Source organism: Solenopsis invicta, unplaced genomic scaffold (assembly GCF_016802725.1).
Source record: "Solenopsis invicta isolate M01_SB unplaced genomic scaffold, UNIL_Sinv_3.0 scaffold_38, whole genome shotgun sequence".
Taxonomy (NCBI): Eukaryota; Metazoa; Arthropoda; class Insecta; order Hymenoptera; family Formicidae; genus Solenopsis; species Solenopsis invicta.
The window spans coordinates 625805-644441 of record NW_024105284.1 but is presented as its reverse complement, the minus strand read 5'-3'; the positions used below and the strand labels follow the sequence as shown (position 1 = coordinate 644441).

General features: G+C 32.2%; 1 protein-coding gene across 21 annotated transcripts in view; it reads left to right on the top strand.

Moving 5' to 3' along the window:
* The window catches only part of LOC120356744 (liprin-alpha-1-like), a 226234-nt gene that overhangs the window by 163231 nt on the left and 44366 nt on the right, over positions 1 to 18637 (top strand). For 15 of the 21 annotated variants that reach the window (XM_039459413.1, XM_039459394.1, XM_039459396.1 and 12 more), the window contains 2 exons: positions 9835 to 10090; positions 16180 to 16325. In XM_039459413.1, the coding sequence (XP_039315347.1) occupies positions 9835 to 10090; positions 16180 to 16325 (402 nt within the window). The remainder of the gene's footprint in view (positions 1 to 9834; positions 10091 to 16179; positions 16326 to 18637) is intronic. The other 6 variants (XM_039459411.1, XM_039459406.1, XM_039459409.1 and 3 more) reach the window with 3 other exon arrangements.

The window sequence follows — 18637 nt, the reverse complement described above, 5'->3', positions numbered from 1 at the left end:
CCAACTTTTTCCGGCGTCTGGGCTCGGGACGGATCACGGGATCGAACTAGCATGCACCGCAATCCGTCCTAGCCTAAACGGGCTCCCGCCCGAGAGCAGTGACCCCCCTTTGGAGTTAGCGGCCGAGACTCGACCGAAATCGAGCCCCAGCCGCCCCAACCGAAATGCCAGGAGTGCGACGGACTCCCGTGGAAGAGGGCCCTAGGTTTGCACTCCCGCATTCCAAGCCCCAGAACGGGTCAGCCGGGGCAACTACCCCGCCGCTGATTTCGCCCGAGGCGTACCTCCTCAATAGTGGAGAGGGTAGGGCTCTCTGTCCGATCTAGTCGGTGCTGCGAGGGTCCCCCCTCCCCACTGTTCCTGCCCGGCTACCCCCCCTCCCTCCTTCCTTGAGGAAGGGGGAAGGAGGAAAATGCAGCCGCGCCAGTGGGTTGTCTCTGGTGGCGGCACATCCGCCGTCCTGTATTTTTCTTAACCTAACCTAACCTAATTCCATTTTAGTTTAATTTTAAATCTAATATTGCAACATGGTTAATTGGATATTCTTGGCCAAATTACAACTAAAATAGGGTTAGGTTAGATTAGAAAAAATACAGGGAAAGAGTGCAGGGGGAGGGGCGGAGCCTCTCCCACCTATGTGAACCTGGCACCCGACTTTAAGAAAAAAATTTTTTTTAATATCCATTTAATTAAGCTTGGATTGTACCCGTTTGTACCACATTTCTTTCCGTTTGTACCTCAAGGGGTTGAAAAATATAGAGGGTTCAAAAAATGTTAGCACCCCACATTATGATATTTGAAATTCGCAAGCGGAGGCTGTTTCAGAATCGTTTGTATCCGTTTGTACCACCACGCGTTTCGTTTGTACCCCTAAGGGGGTGATTGTACCGCAATTTCAAAACAGGGGTAAGAGCAAACTTCGCCATTTTTTAAGATATTCGAAATCCGCAAGCGGGTGCTGTTTCGAAATCGTTTGTACCTGATTGTACCACCGGGCGTTTTGTTTGTACTCCTAAGGGGGTGATTGTACCGCAATTTCAAAATAGGGGTAAGAGCAAATTTTGCCATTTTTCAAGATATTCCAAATCCGCAAGCGGGTGCTGTTTTGAAATCGTTTGTATCCGATTGTACCACTGCGCGTTTTGTTTGTACTCCTTAGGGGGTAATTATACCGCAATTTCAAAATAGATGTAAGAACAAACTTTGCCATTTTTCAAGATATTTAAAATCCGCAAGCGGGTGCTGTTTCAAAATCGTTTATACCCGATTGTACCACTGCGCGTTTTGTTTGTACCCTTAAGGGGGTGATTGTATCGCAATTTCAAAATAGGGGTAAGAACAAATAATTAAAATACTACTTTCAATTTACACAAAATTATAAGAAAAATTTATAATAAAAAAACGTAAATAAAAACACAAATTAAAAAAAAATAAAAAAAATAACAAAAATAACACAATAAAAAATAAATATGATAATATGCACAAACTACAAAACTTGATGCAACTTCCTCATATAATACATTTAAATATCAGTTCCATCAACATAATAAAATATTTCTTTAAACTTCGGTACAATCACCCCTTTGAAAGTACAAACGAAACGGGTGGTGGTACAATTAGGTATAAACGATTTTGAAACAGCACCCGCTTAGGGATTTCGAATATCTTGAAAAATGGCGAAGTTTGCTTTTAGTTCTATTTTGAAACTGCGATACAATCACCCCCTTATGGGAACAAACAAATCGCGCGCTGGTATAATCGGGTACAAACGATTTCGAAACAGCACCCGCTTGCGGATTTTGAATATCTTAAAAAATGGCGAAATTTGCTTTTATCCCTATTTTGAAATTGCAGTACAATCACCCTCTTAAGGGTACAAACAAAACGCGCGGTGGTACAAACAATTCTGAAACAGCCCCCGCTTGCGGATTTCAAATATCATAATGTGGAGTGCTAACATTTTTTGAAACCTCTATATTTTTCAACTCCTTGAAGTACAAACGAAAAGAAATGTGATACAAACAAGTACAATCCAAGCTTAATTAAATGTATATTAAAAAAAAAATTTTTCTTAAAGTCAGGTGTCAGGTTCACGTAGGTCTCTCTTCCGCCCACGCGTTTTTTGTACTACATGTAAATATTTGAGTTTTTCAGAGTCTTTTTACCAATTTTAGTTTTGTTTAGTACTGTTCCGCGCAGTATGCGTGTGCGTGTGCATGTGCGCACGTAACCTAACCCATAATTTTAAATCTAATATCATTACGAATTACAACAAAAATAGAAGTAGCTAGGTTAGAAAAAATATGGGGAGAAGGTGCAGAGGGAGGGGTTAAGCCCCTCTCCCGCCCACGCGTTCTCAGTATCACATTTTTATGTGTATATGTGAGTATGTGTAGTTATTACTTTTAATTTTTGTAAACTTGTTATGATTATAACTTTTTAACGAAGGATGAGCGACGGTTAAAACTTGTTGGACGTTACTCATTGTCAGAGTCATGACCTTGACAACATATGTCAAGGTTAAGGTCGTCGAGACTACCGCCCCTATTCGATATATTTACTCTACGTTTTTTATTTGGTCCTTAAGGAAAACAAAGAGAAACGGGAGAAAATCTTTCTGTACTTTAATAACTCTGCTTAATTTATTGAGACTGTAGAAGGCCAATTTTACATTTAGATTATTTGTAATAGTTTTGAACTTTTCTGAGATCATGGGAATATACGGTAATAAAAACCACTGAGTTTTTTTATTTTTTGTGTTATTGTCGGTATTGTTCAGTTTGTTTAAATGTATTTTTGTGAATTAGAGATTTTAAGCGACTATTGATAGTCTCGAAAATAAATTCGGGATAGACGTTAATTAGCAAGGTGTCAACAATAAACTCAATATTCTTTTGGTGCAATTTTGCGTCCGATAATAAAAAGGCTCTGTTAACCATCCCCATGATAGTGCCTCTTTTTTGTGACCAGGAGTGAGCCGATAGGAAATTTAAGTATCTGCCTGAATGTAGGTTTATGATACCAGCCAAAAATTAACCTGTTGTTATCTTTAATAATGGTGGTGTCTAAAAAATTTATCTTGTCACTTCCCTTCTCTAACGTGAATTGCATTCTTGGATGGAAGGACTTAAACGTCCTCAGTATGAGGTCAGTTAAAAAAGATATTGTCCTAGTATATAATAAAATTTTATTATATACTAGGATAATATCTTTTTTATGTAACGAAAATGAAAATTTTTTACGACCGCTAACAAATAATTGAACAATAAAACGTTTAAAAATTAACTCTAAAAGGAAATATCTTTAAAAAATCTGTTTTATAACGATTTAGCTAAATTTTAATTTTGTATTTGGAAAAACATTTGTTTTTGGAAGAATCCCATTGTGATCCCAAAATTTGCTTTATAGTACGATATTCTATATGTATTGAAGCATTTTTCAGAATTTTTTCAGATTTTTAAAAGTAGATATAATTTTTTGTTTTTTTACTCAAAACTTTAAAATTAATTTTCTCAATATTAATAAATTTTGTACACTAAAATTAACGTATTTATCAGAAAGTACGAAAAAAATCTTAAAAAAAATTATATTTATCGAAATGTTTTAATTTTAAGTATAAATGTTGAGAAAGAGAAAAATTTCTTAAAACGACAGTCTCCAATATCTTTGATGCAAGGCATACAATACTTATTTTTTTATCATCAACAATCATACATCTTATACTATACTTTGTTTAAAAAAAGGTGACTTTTTATTTTTCTCGAAAAATATTTATTTATTCATCAATATTTATTTTGTCTTCTTTAAAGTAATGCCCCTCAGATATAATACACTTTTGCCAGCGCTTTTTCCAATTCTCGAAGCACTTTTGATGTGCGCTTTTTGATATGGCTTTGAACTCTTTCAACGATGCGGTCTTTATTTCTTCAATCGTGGCAAACGTCATCCTTTTATGGGTCTTTTTAGTTTTGGAAACAGGAAAAAGTCGCAGGGATCCAAGTCTGGAGAATGAGGCATAATTACGGTGTTGTTTTTGGCCAAAAAATCACGAACAAGCAATGACATGTTAGCTGGCGCATTATCGTTGTGTAATATCCATGACTGATTGTTCCACAATTCCGGGCGTTTTTTTTGTATTGCTTCACGCAAAAGGCGCATAACTTCAAGGTAATATTTCTTATTGACCGTACGACCTTCTGGCAGAAACTCACGATGCACCACGCCATTGTAATCGAAGAAAACAGTGAGCAAAACCTTCACATTTGATCGAACTTGGTGTGCTTTCTTCGATCTTGGCTCTTTTGGCCGCCTCTATTGGGATGATTGGGCTTTGGTTTTGATGTCATAACCATATACCCACGTTTTGTCACCAGTTGTGACTCTTTTGAGCAAATCTGGATCGTTGTTGACATCATTCAACAGCTCCTGAGCGATGCTTATGCGACGGTTCTTTTGGTCAAAATTTAGCAAATTTGGTACCAAACTTTGCTGCCACACGTTTCATGCCCAAAACATCCGAAAAAATTGCATGGCATGAGCCAATTGATGTGCTGACATCCTCAGCAACTTCTTTAATAGTGATTTGATGATTTTCCATAACAATTTTCTTCACTGCTTTAACGTTATCAGTTATTGACGTGCTAGGGCGTGCAGGGCGGACATCGTTATTAACATCTCGATCTTTTGTGAAGAGCTTGCACTTATAAACATATTTTTGCTCAAAATAGACTCGCGAAATGCCATAGTCAACATTTTAAGTGCGTTGGAGTACTCAATTTTATTTTTCACATAAAATTTACGGATTTTTTGATAAATTTTTTTGATAGCAAAAAGTCGCCAAGCACACCAAAACACGTCTAATCTTTATATCTGTTAAAAGCAAACTAACAATGCAAAATGGCTGATAATGTCAACATATGTTGGGGACATGTGTACCAACATAACAAAAAAAAATTCGACAATTGAATGTACACCCAAGGACTTTGATTCTGTCCATGGGGAAATTTTCCAAACTGAAAAGTCACCACTTTCTACATACTCGTAGTTCATGGTTAATGAAATAACTAGAGTTTATTAGTCGTTACGTTAATCATGAACTGTAAGTATGTAGAAAAATAACGACTTCTTAGTTTGGAAAATTTCCCCATGGACAGAATCAAAGTCCTTAGGTGTACATAGCCCGCAAAATTTGAAAAGTCATCTTTTTTTGAACAAACCTCGTATGTCCACTAACATGTTTTCATTATGATTTAAAAAATTGCAAGCAATTTATTTTTAAGTGGACCCTTCTCACGTGGAATGCCTCAATATGTATGCATACACATACGAGGTGTGATCAAAAAGTAAGGTGACTTTTCATTTTTATAAAAAAATATTCATTTATTCATCCAAAATTATGTTATCCCCTTCAAAATAACCCCCCTCTGATACAATGCATTTGTGCCAGCGCTTCTTCCAGTCGTCAAAACATTTCTGAAATGCACTTTTGGGTATTGCATTGAGCTCCTCCAGCGATGCAGCCTTAATCTCCTCAATCGTCGCAAATCTTCGTCCTTTCATAGGCCTTTTCAATTTTGGGAAGAGGAAAAAGTCGCAGGGGGCCAAGTCTGGCGAATACGGTGGCTGAGGCATGATCATAGTATTGTTTTTGGCCAAAAAAGTACTCACTAGTAACGACGAATTTCGCTGACACACGTGTCATACCCAAAACATCCGTTAAAATTGATTGGCATGAGCCAAACGATATATTAAGATCATCAGTTATTTCTCTAATCGTGATTCGACGATTTTTCAACACAATTTCTTTCACTTCCTGAACATTTTCGTCGGTTTTTGACGTGCTGGGGCGTCCAGAGCGAGGTTCATCGTTAACATTTTCTCGGCCCCACTTATACCATTTATAAACATTTTTTTTGCTCAAAGTTGACTCACCGTACGCCACTGTCAACATTTCAAGAGTTTTTGAACACTTAATACCATTTTTTACACAAAAATTAATACAAATTCTCTGCTCCATTATTTTCAACAGCAAAAAATTGCCGAGCACGCAAACACGAGTCTAACCTTTATGCCTCTCACATAAAAACAACACATGCTATATAGTCAAAACTGTGAACATATGATCGTGACGAGTGTACCAACACAAAAAAAAAATTTTGAAATTAGAGTATACAGAGCGCGCGAAATTCAAAAAGTCACCTTACTTTTTGATCACACCTCGTATATACATATGCATATATGATATACAAGGTGAGGAAAAAGTACCGGGACATCTAAATAAGTTTTGTATGGTTCGAGATATTGGATTGAAATTTACAGGATTATAATGATATCATACAATCTACATAATACTAAAAACGCCGATTTTACCAACCCGGGAAGGGGGGGGGGGGCGGAAAAATCTTAAATGCAATGTGGAACCGTGTAAGGGTTTGTTTGAAAGGGTTTTTTAAGACGAGAACAACGCAATGTCGCCAAGGTCTCTACGATTTTTTTCGCAGAGTTATGATTATTTAAACATTGATATTTTGCAGTATGGAGGGCCCACGACGAAGACGTAAAAAAGACTTTCCGGACTTTCCTTTGCGGACACGTGTGGATATTTTTATTTATTTAGATTTATTACTGCGTAAGCACGCACACCGCACATGCCTTCCTACATGCACTTTTATCCACACGTGTCCGCAAAAGAAAGTCCGGAAAGTCTTTCTCATGTTCTCCTAGGCCTTTCGCTACTGCGAAATCTCAATGCTTAAATGAACATAACACTGCGAAAAAAATCATAGAGACCTCGGCGACACCGCGTTGTTCTTGTTTCGAAAAACTCTTTCAAACGCACTCTTACACGACCTCACATTGCATTTAAAATTTTTTTGCACCCCCCCCCCTCTCCCGCCTCTCGGGAGTATTAAAATGGGCGTTTTTGGAGTTATGTGATCGTGATACCACTGTAACCCTGTAAATTTCAATCCGATATCTCAAACCATTCAAAAGTTACTTAAGTGTCCCTGTACTTTTTTCTCACCCTGTATATATTACGGTAAATCAAAAATTATCCTCACTTTTGTTAGAACACGTCTTTAAGGTTGTTACACTGCGTTCCGTGCAGGCATACTTTAAGTTGGTACTGGGATCCCGTGATCAAAGCTGGACCAGAACATTCCAGCAATACTATAATAACTTTGCAATGTTTCTGCAGTAGTTGAAATGTTGCAATCTTGCTGAAATTAGACTAAAATGTTTGAGTTTTTAAACTTTTACTGTTTTTTCTTGAGTAAAATTTATTATATTCTATTATATTTCGTACTTCAAAATATTATTCAGTTCACTATCATTAAAATGGCTTCTCGTCCTATAAAGATTTAAATTTGATAATCATATACGTACTTCATATAAGCCATCACAATTTATTTGAATCTATTTCTTTTCTTGAGCGTAGTTTATTTGAGAAAAAAAAATTTCTTTTTTATAAAACAAATTTAATAATATAGGTGTCTCAAAATTAGTTAACTTTACAATAAAAAATTATTTGGCAAATTTAAAATTGATTCTTTTTAGTGAATATCACCCACACACACTTATGTACTTATTATTAGTAAACATCAATTAACAGTAACATAAGATTAATATTATAATTTCTCACTCGACAACATGAATGAAATATACTGTTATAGGTACATTACATTTTTGTTAGGTGTAAAATTATAACATTATGTTACTGTTAGTGTTTACTATTATTATTTTATTATTATTTTATACGAATATATAAAATACGAAACATTACAAGAAACATACATATTTGTTGTAATAACTTATGTATGATAATATTAATTGCTAAATTACACGTGTAAAATAATATTATACAGAAAACGTATAAACTAGAATAATAACCAGAGTAGCAAAGTATTATAGAGAGAGAAAAAAGTATTATCCATACAGTATAAAAAAAATTGCAAAAACATTGCACAGAAATATTTTATTGCAACATTGTAAAAACGTTGCAAAATATTATAACATTATAGCGGTAGAAAGTCCGCTTTTAGATATATTGCAATTTAATACAAATAATATTGTATCAATATTTTAATGTAATATATTTTTAACATTGTATATTATGTTAAGATGTTTTTAGTATGAATAAGCAATTTATGAGATTTTTACGTACATATCAAAAATTAAGAAGATAATTGTGTACATAAATTTATAATGCGCTATTTCATAACGTATTAAGTTGATAGGAACATAATGTTAGCTTTTATATTATTAAACTTTCTGACTTGTTTTTGGAATAAATATTTTTTTAAGTATAATATATTTATTTTATATACCATTTTACAGCGCAGATTTTGCTTTATATTTCTCTGTTATTGGTTTTATTTTTATTATTATTTTGTGTCCAATATTATTTACAGAATTCATGATGGAAAAAAAGTAATATTTTTATTTGAGTTTAAACTAGGCCATAAAGCATCAAAGGCGATTTGTAATATCAATAGTGCATTCAGCTAGCGCAAACGAACGTACGATGCAACGTTGGTTTCAAAAATTTTGGAATAGAGATGAGAGCCTTAAAGATGAAGAAAATCGTGGACGTCCATTGACAATTGACAACGATGAATTGAAGGTGTTAGTCGAGGCAGATCCACGCACAACGATTCGAGAGCTTGTAAAGTTAGACGTAAGTCCTTCAACAATTCTGGACCACCTCAGGCAATTTGGAAAATAAAAAAAACTCGATAAATGGGTGCCGCATAAATTGAACAAAAATAAAAAAAAATTGTCCACGACCTTCTTCATTTTCATGGTTCTCATCTCTATCCCAAAATTTTTGAAACCAACGTTGCACTGTATGTTTGTTTGCGGTTCCTTGACAGAGTGCGCTATTGATGTTACAATTTGCCTCTGCTGGCCTAGTTTAAACTTATATGAGAATATCGCTCGCAATTGCTTTTTTTCCATCATAAATTCTGTAAATAATATTGGACATAAAATAATAGTAAAAATAAAATTAATAGCAAAGAAATATAGAGCTAAATCTGCACTTTAAAATGGTTTATAAGATGAATATATTAAAAGGAATATTTGTTCCAAAAACAAGTTGCAAAGTTAAATAATATAAAAACCGACATTATTTTCCTAGCAACTTAATATTATAATACGTATTATATAAACTATATTACTATAATATTATATCGTTAATATTATATTGTATTAATACATTATTAATAGTACAATTGTAAATTTATATTTCTCTAATTGTTTTCTTCATTTTTTGCCTTTGTATACACGTGTTGTCCCACAAATTGTTTGTGATTTAAATAACGCTGTAATTTTTAGAGTGCCTTAAATTACATTAAAATTTAATATTAAAACATTTTTGTCAGTACAAGTTATAAAATTGAATTGTATTTTGATTCGAAAGTTCTTTAATTGCGAAAATTGTTGTTACTGAGCATTTTTAAAAGTAACATCACATGACTTATCGTGATAGACTTAAGCTTACATGCTATATAAAACTTTTGTATAAAATTGCATATAAGCTTGAAAATATAAACGCATACGTAAATATTATATACTTTTATATAATCTTAACAGTTTATTTTTGTAACGTATTTAAAATATTGCTGCAACATAATTAAATTTATATTGCTTATTTATAATTTAATAATATTTCCAAAACATTGCATTGTAATATGCAAGGTTGTAATGTTTTTGCAATGCAGCTACGAGATATGGAGCTCTGCTGTATGGAAAAAAGATAATATTTTTATGCAAGCTAGAGTGTAGTAGCATCAATTAGAATAGAAATAGAAACTAGATTAGCGCTCCATGCAGCAGGCATGGGCAGCATAACAACGGCGCACTCAATTCTGGAACTCCCCCTTCCCCATTGTCCTCACGTCACAGCAGCCAGGACAGTCTGCACAAGAACAATTTCTCCAGCGTTGGACTACCCATCGGACAACTGTCGACGTCACATCTGCACATACAGTCAACCATGAGTCCTGCCACAGCGGCCGCGGTCGCGGCTGCGCAGAAAAAGAAAGGCATTAAGAGTAGTCTCGGCAGATTTTTCAGCAAAAAAGAAAAGGTGAAAGATTTTTCCTCTTTTATTCGTATTTATTCTTTTTTATTATCTCAAATATAAAAATCTGTGAGTTTTTATAAGAATATGCTTCTTTACAAAGATTTTAACTCAACAAACGCAATTATATAACAGCAATATTGATGCAATAAAAAATTACAAGCAATATAACATGTACGTTACATGTAACGTCCATGTTAATTGTAATTTCCCACTTATAGAAAATAATAGTTATATCGAGAGGATAACCACTCTTGAATTCCGGTGTACAACCCGTTAGAAGTCCGTTGAATTTTGTTGAATTTCTCAAAGTCCGCCGTAGTCCGATGAAGTCAAACGTAGTCTGATGAAGTTCGATGTAGTCCGATGAAGTCCAGCGAAGTCCGTGAAGTCTGGCGTAGCCCGATGAAGTCCAACGTAGTCCAACGTAGTCCGATGAAGTCCGCGAAGTCCGATAAAGTCCGATGAAGTCCATGTAGTCCGGTGAAGTCCAGTGAAGTCCGAAGTCCGGTGTACACTTATTTTCCGAGTGGTTATCCCCTCGAGTTATATTATATCAATACAACATACAATTGAAATAAAATATAATTGTTATGTATCTATAATGTTTGTATTATATTAATCTCAACAAACTTAATTCGGCTTTTGTACACTAATTGTAAGTGTGAAAAGTCTTCAAATTAATTCTAACCAAAGGCAAAGTTTTTTGGTTGCTTTCACAGAAAATTAATATAAAAACTTTTGTCTAGGATTAGCTTATGCAAGATATACTTTCAGGGAATTATGTTTTAGTGAGGAAAGAAAAATAAATAATTTTAAATCTTATGTAATTATGGTATAAACATTTTTATCAGTACACAGGGTGGAGAAAAGGTACCGGAATGGCGAAATATCTCGAAAACTAAGCATTTTAGAAAAGTTTCAGATAAAAGTTGTAGGGTTTCAAAACTGTAGGGTTTGAAAAACTACAATGTACTGTAACTTTGAAGCCTCATAACTCGAAAAGTATTTAAAGAAAAGTAACTTCTTTATAGTGTTTTGAAAAGTTCTCGAAATTGACTACAAGAAAATGCAATAAAAAATGTAGAATGTTAGGGAAGTACCAATACTTCTTAATTATGGAACTACCGATACTCTAACATTCTATAACTTTTTAAAACACTATAAAGAAGTTATTTTTTATTAAGTACTTTTCGAGTTATGACGCTTGAAAGTTATAGTAGCTACCAAGCCTTACAACTCGGAAAGTATTTAACGAAAATAAACTTATTTATAGCGTTTTGGAAAGTTCTTGACACCCGCTATTAAATTCAGGAATCAAAAATAGGGTGTCCCATTTAAAAAAGTTAATGTGATTTTGATCTGACCTTGGCGACGCCATCCATAGTCAAACTAATAAGATCAATAAATAGATCTTTTGAAACCCTACAACTTTTATCTAACACACTTCTAAAATGCTTAGTTTTCGAGATATTTTGCCGTTCTTGTACTTTTTCTCCACCCTGTATATTGTAAAATAATCAAATTGTTATAACATAAATTAGTTAACATTTTATAAATTATAACAAAATGTATTATTATTTCAACTGATTTAAATGGTTATACGTACAAAAAAATTACATTTAAAAAAAACTTAAATTACTTGTTTTTTTTTTAATTTAAATTTTCTTGAATTATGTACAAATACTTTGGAGATAATTTTAAAAATAAATGAAAAATTTTTTAAAAATTTGATAAAATATTTCTAAGACATTATACGTACATTATTTCGTAAAACACAACTTGTATTGATTAAATTATAAATGAAATTTCAAATGTCATAAATAACATTAAGAAAAAATAAGTATCTTTGAAAAATTCCGTATTATTCTTAATGTAGTATAAAGTATTAGCTCCGTAGAATATAATTATAATATTTTAATATTAAAATTTTAGAGAGTTAATTTTTTGTTTTACAATGTAAATTACAGAAATTTTCAATAACATTAAATTTTTTAGATGAAGATAGATAAAATAAATTTTGTCCATCTTTGAGCGACTTTTATGACTCTAACGAATAAGAAATAGGATATTTTTTGATATTACATAAAATTTTTATTTAAAGAAATAGGCCAATCAATGTGTTCCTGTTTTAAGTATGTATTTTTAAATAAAACTAGTTAAAAATGCAGAGTTAGAATAAATATAAAAATAAATAAATAATAATGGCGCTCTGAATAAATGCATCTGTATAATAACTACAATTTAATCTCGACAAATTATCTGAAATTAAAAAAATTAGCTATTTTTTTCTTTACATTTGTCATTTTTTGATTACGGAAGGAAAATTTTCACAATTTTATTTTCTGCAAAACGGCATACACTTAAATTTTAAAATTGCATTTTTTTGAACAATATATTCCTTTCTTCTTTTTGTTATAACTTAAGAAAAATATTAAAAGCTGGATAAAGCTTTCGTGAAATGATACCGAATGTTATTAAAAATATTGCTTTAAATTGTCAAATTAACACCCTGTATACGACTCTATATTTAATTTATACTAAACAATGTGATACGCATATTAACAAAAGGAACCCTTGATAAACAAGTCATCGATTTTAATAAAATTTTATGGGTGTTTAGTATTCACTCACACCTTTATTGTAATAAAGTAATTAGTTGTGAATATTAAGTGTTCTCGAGAAAATAACGATTAAATATTTCCAACACCTATAGTACCGTTACAGCTTTTAGTTTTTTTATAAGATCTAAACTATAAAAAAAAAGCAATAACAAAACCGTTTTATTCGGAGACCGTTGTAAGTATGACGATTTTCCTAACGCCGGACGCTACGTCGCTGACTCAACAATCGTCCTTCTGTAACGGTGATCTGTAAAGGTGCTGGAATATTTAATCGTCATTTTCTCGAAAATGCTTAATATCCGCAACGAACTGCTTGATTACAGTAAAGGTGTTAGTGAATACTACTACATATCCATAAAATTTTATTAAAATCAGTAACTTGTTTCTCAAGAGCTCTTTTTGTAAGTATTATATCAATATCAAATCGCTTGATATGATTGGTATAAATGAGAATCAAAGTGCTCAGTGTCAAATGGTAATACACGGCAGAACGCAGTGACTGTTTTTCGTGTTATTCGTATCGCATGTAAGAGAACATTGCGTTTGATGTAAATAGTCCTCTTAATACAAGAGAAAAACCGTTAGAATAATATTTAATACATTGTTTATGAATAATCCACTTTATCAGAAGAGAAATACTTTTTATGTAAAAATTTTCACGTATAATATGGGATTACAAAAAATTTCACTTTATAATTGGAATACTTTCTTTGGATGATACATTACATTGTAACATTTTTGCAAAATTGCGAAAAATTACAATGTTACTGAAATGTTGCAATGTTGCTATAATATTGTAGAAATGGTGCAGTATTACTATAATAATGAAAACAAAGAACAAGCTTGCTTATTTACGAACGTTATGAAATGATCAATAACGAGTAAAATATTACTGTAGTATTGTTGAAATGTTCTGTGTTATATGGAAGATAATGAATGTCTTAATAATTTTTTTTTTTAAAGTTTTCGAGCAATTCAATTACACGGATTACAATTCGTATTTGGGGTGTTTACTATTTTAAAAAGTCTACAAAATTTAAAACTTTTAGGAAAATTTAACGAAGTTTGTACTTAAAAATTTTGTTTTTATTTTGGACGCATATAAAAATGTATATTATAGGAGAAGAGAGTATTATGGCTACTGTGGACATTATGGCTACTCCCATTATTTTCGTTATTAAGTGACGAATTCTAACAATTGTTTATGGTATTATTTAACTAGTAGCCCGTGATTTTTTAATGGCACCAATATGCCATTACACAATAACTAACAATTATTATAAGACATTTTTACTTTTGAGCACTTCTAAACTTTTTCAAGGTACATTTTAGCACTTAATTACACATACTGCCTTATTGTTTTTAAACTTGAGCGTATTATCACATGAATGTATGTACATTTGAGTGTTTTTTTGTTATTAAATTTTTTATTTGGTTGTACACACTTTGAATTATGCAGAATTAAACAATAATATGAGATTTTGTTACTATAGTTTTTTAAACGAAATTTTTACATCAAAATATTTCTTTGATAAATCGATTGTTACTTTAAATGGCGATGTTTGGAAACATTAAAGATATCATTTTATGTATGTTGTTTAATGTTAAACATAGATAAAATGATAGTTCTAATGATCGATGGCTCTCAAGTCTTTCAATGCAGGAAAATTTGAAATTAAAACAATTCTAAATGATGTAAAATTAAAAATATATAATTTTGTAACAAAATATGTATGTTTTTTTTTTAAACTAAACTAATTTTTAACAAATTAATTTTGGACTAGCTATATTATCACCACTTTTTTTCTTCTATCGATTATGCAATGCGTCACATTTTTATAAATTACGTCCTATGTAATAAATATTTTATTATTTTGAGTTTAGAATCTGTTAAAAAACACTTTAACGAATAGAATCGTCTCAATTACAATATAAAATATTGATTATAAACAAAGTTATTTAGTAAAATAGAAATGATTGTCATATAGTCCATATACAGGGTGTTGAAAAAAAAGGGTTACATATTTTGACAGCAGGTAGTATTGATCAAAACAAGAAGAAAAGGTCTTATTAATATGGGTCCTAAAACTAATATCTTTAAAGATACAAGCTATTTTGTTATTTGAACTCTTCGTCATTTTCTTATTAGTCGTGTCATCTTTAGAATGTAATGAACAAAGGAGTAAGGGAGAGTCCCCACTCTCACATGGGAGGGTACAATGGGGATATCTTTTTTCTAGGTGTCTTGAAAAATAAAAAATAAACAAAGAAAGATAAAGAAACAATTTTTATTTTAATATGAAATATGAAATATTAAATCATTTATCTTCCATAAAAAATATTGAAGTAAAAAACTGAAAGTATGATAACAAAATAAAAACTCCTTTTTTACAAAATCAAAAAATTTTAATGCTGACTCGGCGTTAGAAAAGATGCTCTATGTGATTACCATTCACTCTCACGCACTCTTCAGCCCTACGTCTTAGAGAATCACGCATTCATCAAGGCCCATGCAATGTCGTTTGACTTGTAGTATCTATTGCGAACCAAACGTAAATATCAGGAAAGAGAAATAAAGTTAGAATGCGCGATTTGAAGATGATACGACTAATAAAAATATGACAAAGAGTTCAAATAACAAAATAGCTTGTACCTTTGAAGATATTAGTTTTAGGACCCATGTTAATAAGACCTTTTTTTCTTGTTTTGATCAATACTACCTGCTGTCAAAATATGTAACCCTTTTTTTCAACACACTGTATTAAAATTATTAGATTACTTTTATTAAAAAAAAAATTACATTCAACTAAACATTGGCGGTCCGAAATGGCACTCAAATTGAGTGTTAACTTCCAAATAAATCTCTAAATTGAGGGATAGTATTCAATTTGAAAGTTATTTTGAAATGGACCGTCAACACCTAATTGTATTTTTTTTATAAGAGCAGTTTTTTTAATAATATATCTTTAATTTTCTTTAATTTGACTCTGTTGACGCTTTCTTCATGTTTATTTTTTTTTACTGACACTCTTTTTTAACTATATTTCTTAAAAATAAAAGACTGACATTTTTATGTTGTATAAAATTTTATGCAGATTTTGAAAATTATTTATTTTTGTTCAGTATTTAATATCTAATATTTTAAATAAATAGCTATTAATTTTTTGTGATTGCATGAATAAAAAAGAAAAAAGAAATAAATAATCAAATTAATCTTAAATTCACATCTAAATTGTTTTAATTTTGAAGCCTAAAAATTCAGCGAGAATATCTAGAAAACTTCAAACTTATTTAATGTATATTTATTTTATTAGAACATTGTTTTTAGAAAAATTTACTACAAATTCTCATAAATTTCTGCGTGTACTTGAATATAAAATTTATTAAAAAAAAAGAGAGAGAAATTTGACCAGAATGGTTAATAAAGCGTTTTGTCTGTAATAACCTTTGTCTTTTTATTACTTTACATAGATTAAAGGAAAAGATACGCCAATGCCGGGGGATATACCAGGCATGGGAGGCGCAAGTACACCCGCCGATCCAGATTACGGTGACAGTGTGTGCGTAGCTGGTACTCTTGGAAGTAAAAGTGATTTTGATCGCAGAAAAAAGAAGAGGTATCTATATAAAATTACATTTATAGTTTGTTTGACAAGAACATATAGGTTGTTTTTCCTTATAAAAAAAAAAAAAAGATTTGTTAAAAATTTAATTTGGATCTATTAATGCATTCAATAAATTGAAATGCGTTTACTTAGTAAATTGTCCAATCTCCTTTGTTATCTACTGTTATGACCTTGCAACTTCGAGGCATGCCTTTCACGAGATTTTCAGCCATTTTCTCAGGAAGAGATCTCTAAATTTCCTGTACATGAAGCTGCTTTAAATTAAAAACCCTCTTTTTTTTAGTTTGATCTTCATTATTGCCCACACATTTTCGATAGGATTGGCATCAGGTAACTGGGAAGACCAATCCATGGGTGTGTGAAGCTGGCACATCATTTGGTGGAAAATCACTAAACATTGACAGTTCTGAGTTTATTTTCAATAGTTCTACAGTTCCTGATAGATAAAACAAATAGTTCTGGCCTTTAAAGCGAAAAAAACGCATAGGACAAAGTGAGGTGCCAGGTTCACGCAGCACCTCAGTTTGTCCTACGACATTTTCCAGACCGAATTCTTGTAGGATTTTAAAAGATCTATAGTTCTAGATGAGTTCTAGAAAGAGTTCCAGCGTTTAACATAGTTAATTTATTTTTTTTTTTTTAAATTATTTTAAAACATTTATGTTATAATACTATATAATAGAGTTCCGTGTACGAAAATATATTTTTCCTACAGTTCTCAACATACTAAAACGCGTTCCAAAGAGTTCCGGGCGATTCCGATATTAGTTAATTAACAAAAAATTAATAACTCCCGAAAAAGCCGATTTTCCGCACATATACAGGTAGGTGAGGTGCTGGACTTTTTCGAAGAGTTCTGTGTACGAAAAAATATTTTTCCTACAGTTCTCAACATACTGAAGCGCGTTCCGAAGAGTTCCGGGCGATTCCGATATTAGTTAATTAACAAAAAATTAATAACTCCCGAAAAAGTCGATTTTCCGCACATATAGGTGAGGTGCTGGACTTTTTCGAAGAGTTCTGTGCACGAAAAAATATTTTTCCTACAGTTCTCAACATACTGAAGCGCGTTCCGAAGAGTTCCGGGCGATTCCGATATTAGTTAATTAACAAAAAATTAATAACTCCCGAAAAAGCCGATTTTCCGCACATATACAGGTAGGTGAGGTGCTGGACTTTTTCGAAGAGTTCTGTGTACGAAAAAATATTTTTCCTACAGTTCTCAACATACTGAAGCGCGTTCCGAAGAGTTCCGGGCGATTCCGATATTAGTTAATTAACAAAAAATTAATAACTCCCGAAAAAGTCGATTTTCCGCACATATAGGTGAGGTGCTGGACTTTTTCGAAGAGTTCTGTGCACGAAAAAATATTTTTCCTACAGTTCTCAACATATTAAAGCGCGTTCCGAAGAGTTCCGGGCGATTGCATAATTTATTAGTTAATAATAAATTGTTAACTCCCGCCAAACACGTATTTTGTCATATATGGGCGAGACGCTGGTCTTTATTCGAGAGTTCCGTGTACAAAAAAATATTTTTCCAATAGTTCTTAACGTAACAAAGCGCCTTCCGAAGAGTTCCGGTCGATTGCATAATTTATTAGTTAATAATATTTATTAGTTAATAATAAATTATGCAATCGACCGGAACTCTTCGGAAGGCGCTTTGTTACGTTAAGAACTATTGGAAAAATATTTTTTTGTACACGGAACTCTCGAATAAAGACCAGCGTCTCACCCATATATGACAAAATATGGGTTTGGCGGGAGTTACCAATTTATTATTAACTAATAAATTATGCAATCGACCGGAACTCTTCGGAAGGCGTTTTGTTACGTTAAGAACGATTGGAAAAATATTTTTTTGTACACGGAACTCTCGAATAAAGACTAGCGTCTCACCCATATATGACAAAATACGTGTTTGGCGGGAGTTAACAATTTATTATTAACTAATAAATTATGCAATCGACCGGAACTCTTCGGAAGGCGCTTTGTTACGTTAAGAACTATTGGAAAAATATTTTTTTGTACACGGATCTCTCGAATAAAGACCAGCGTCTCACCCATATATGACAAAATATGGGTTTGGCGGAAGTTACCAATTTATTATTAACTAATAAATTATGCAATCGACCGGAACTCTTCGGAAGGCGCTTTGTTACGTTAAGAACGATTGGAAAAATATTTTTTTGTACACGGAACTCTCGAATAAAGACTAGCGTCTCACCCATATATGACAAAATACGTGTTTGGCGGGAGTTAACAATTTATTATTAACTAATAAATTATGCAATCGACCG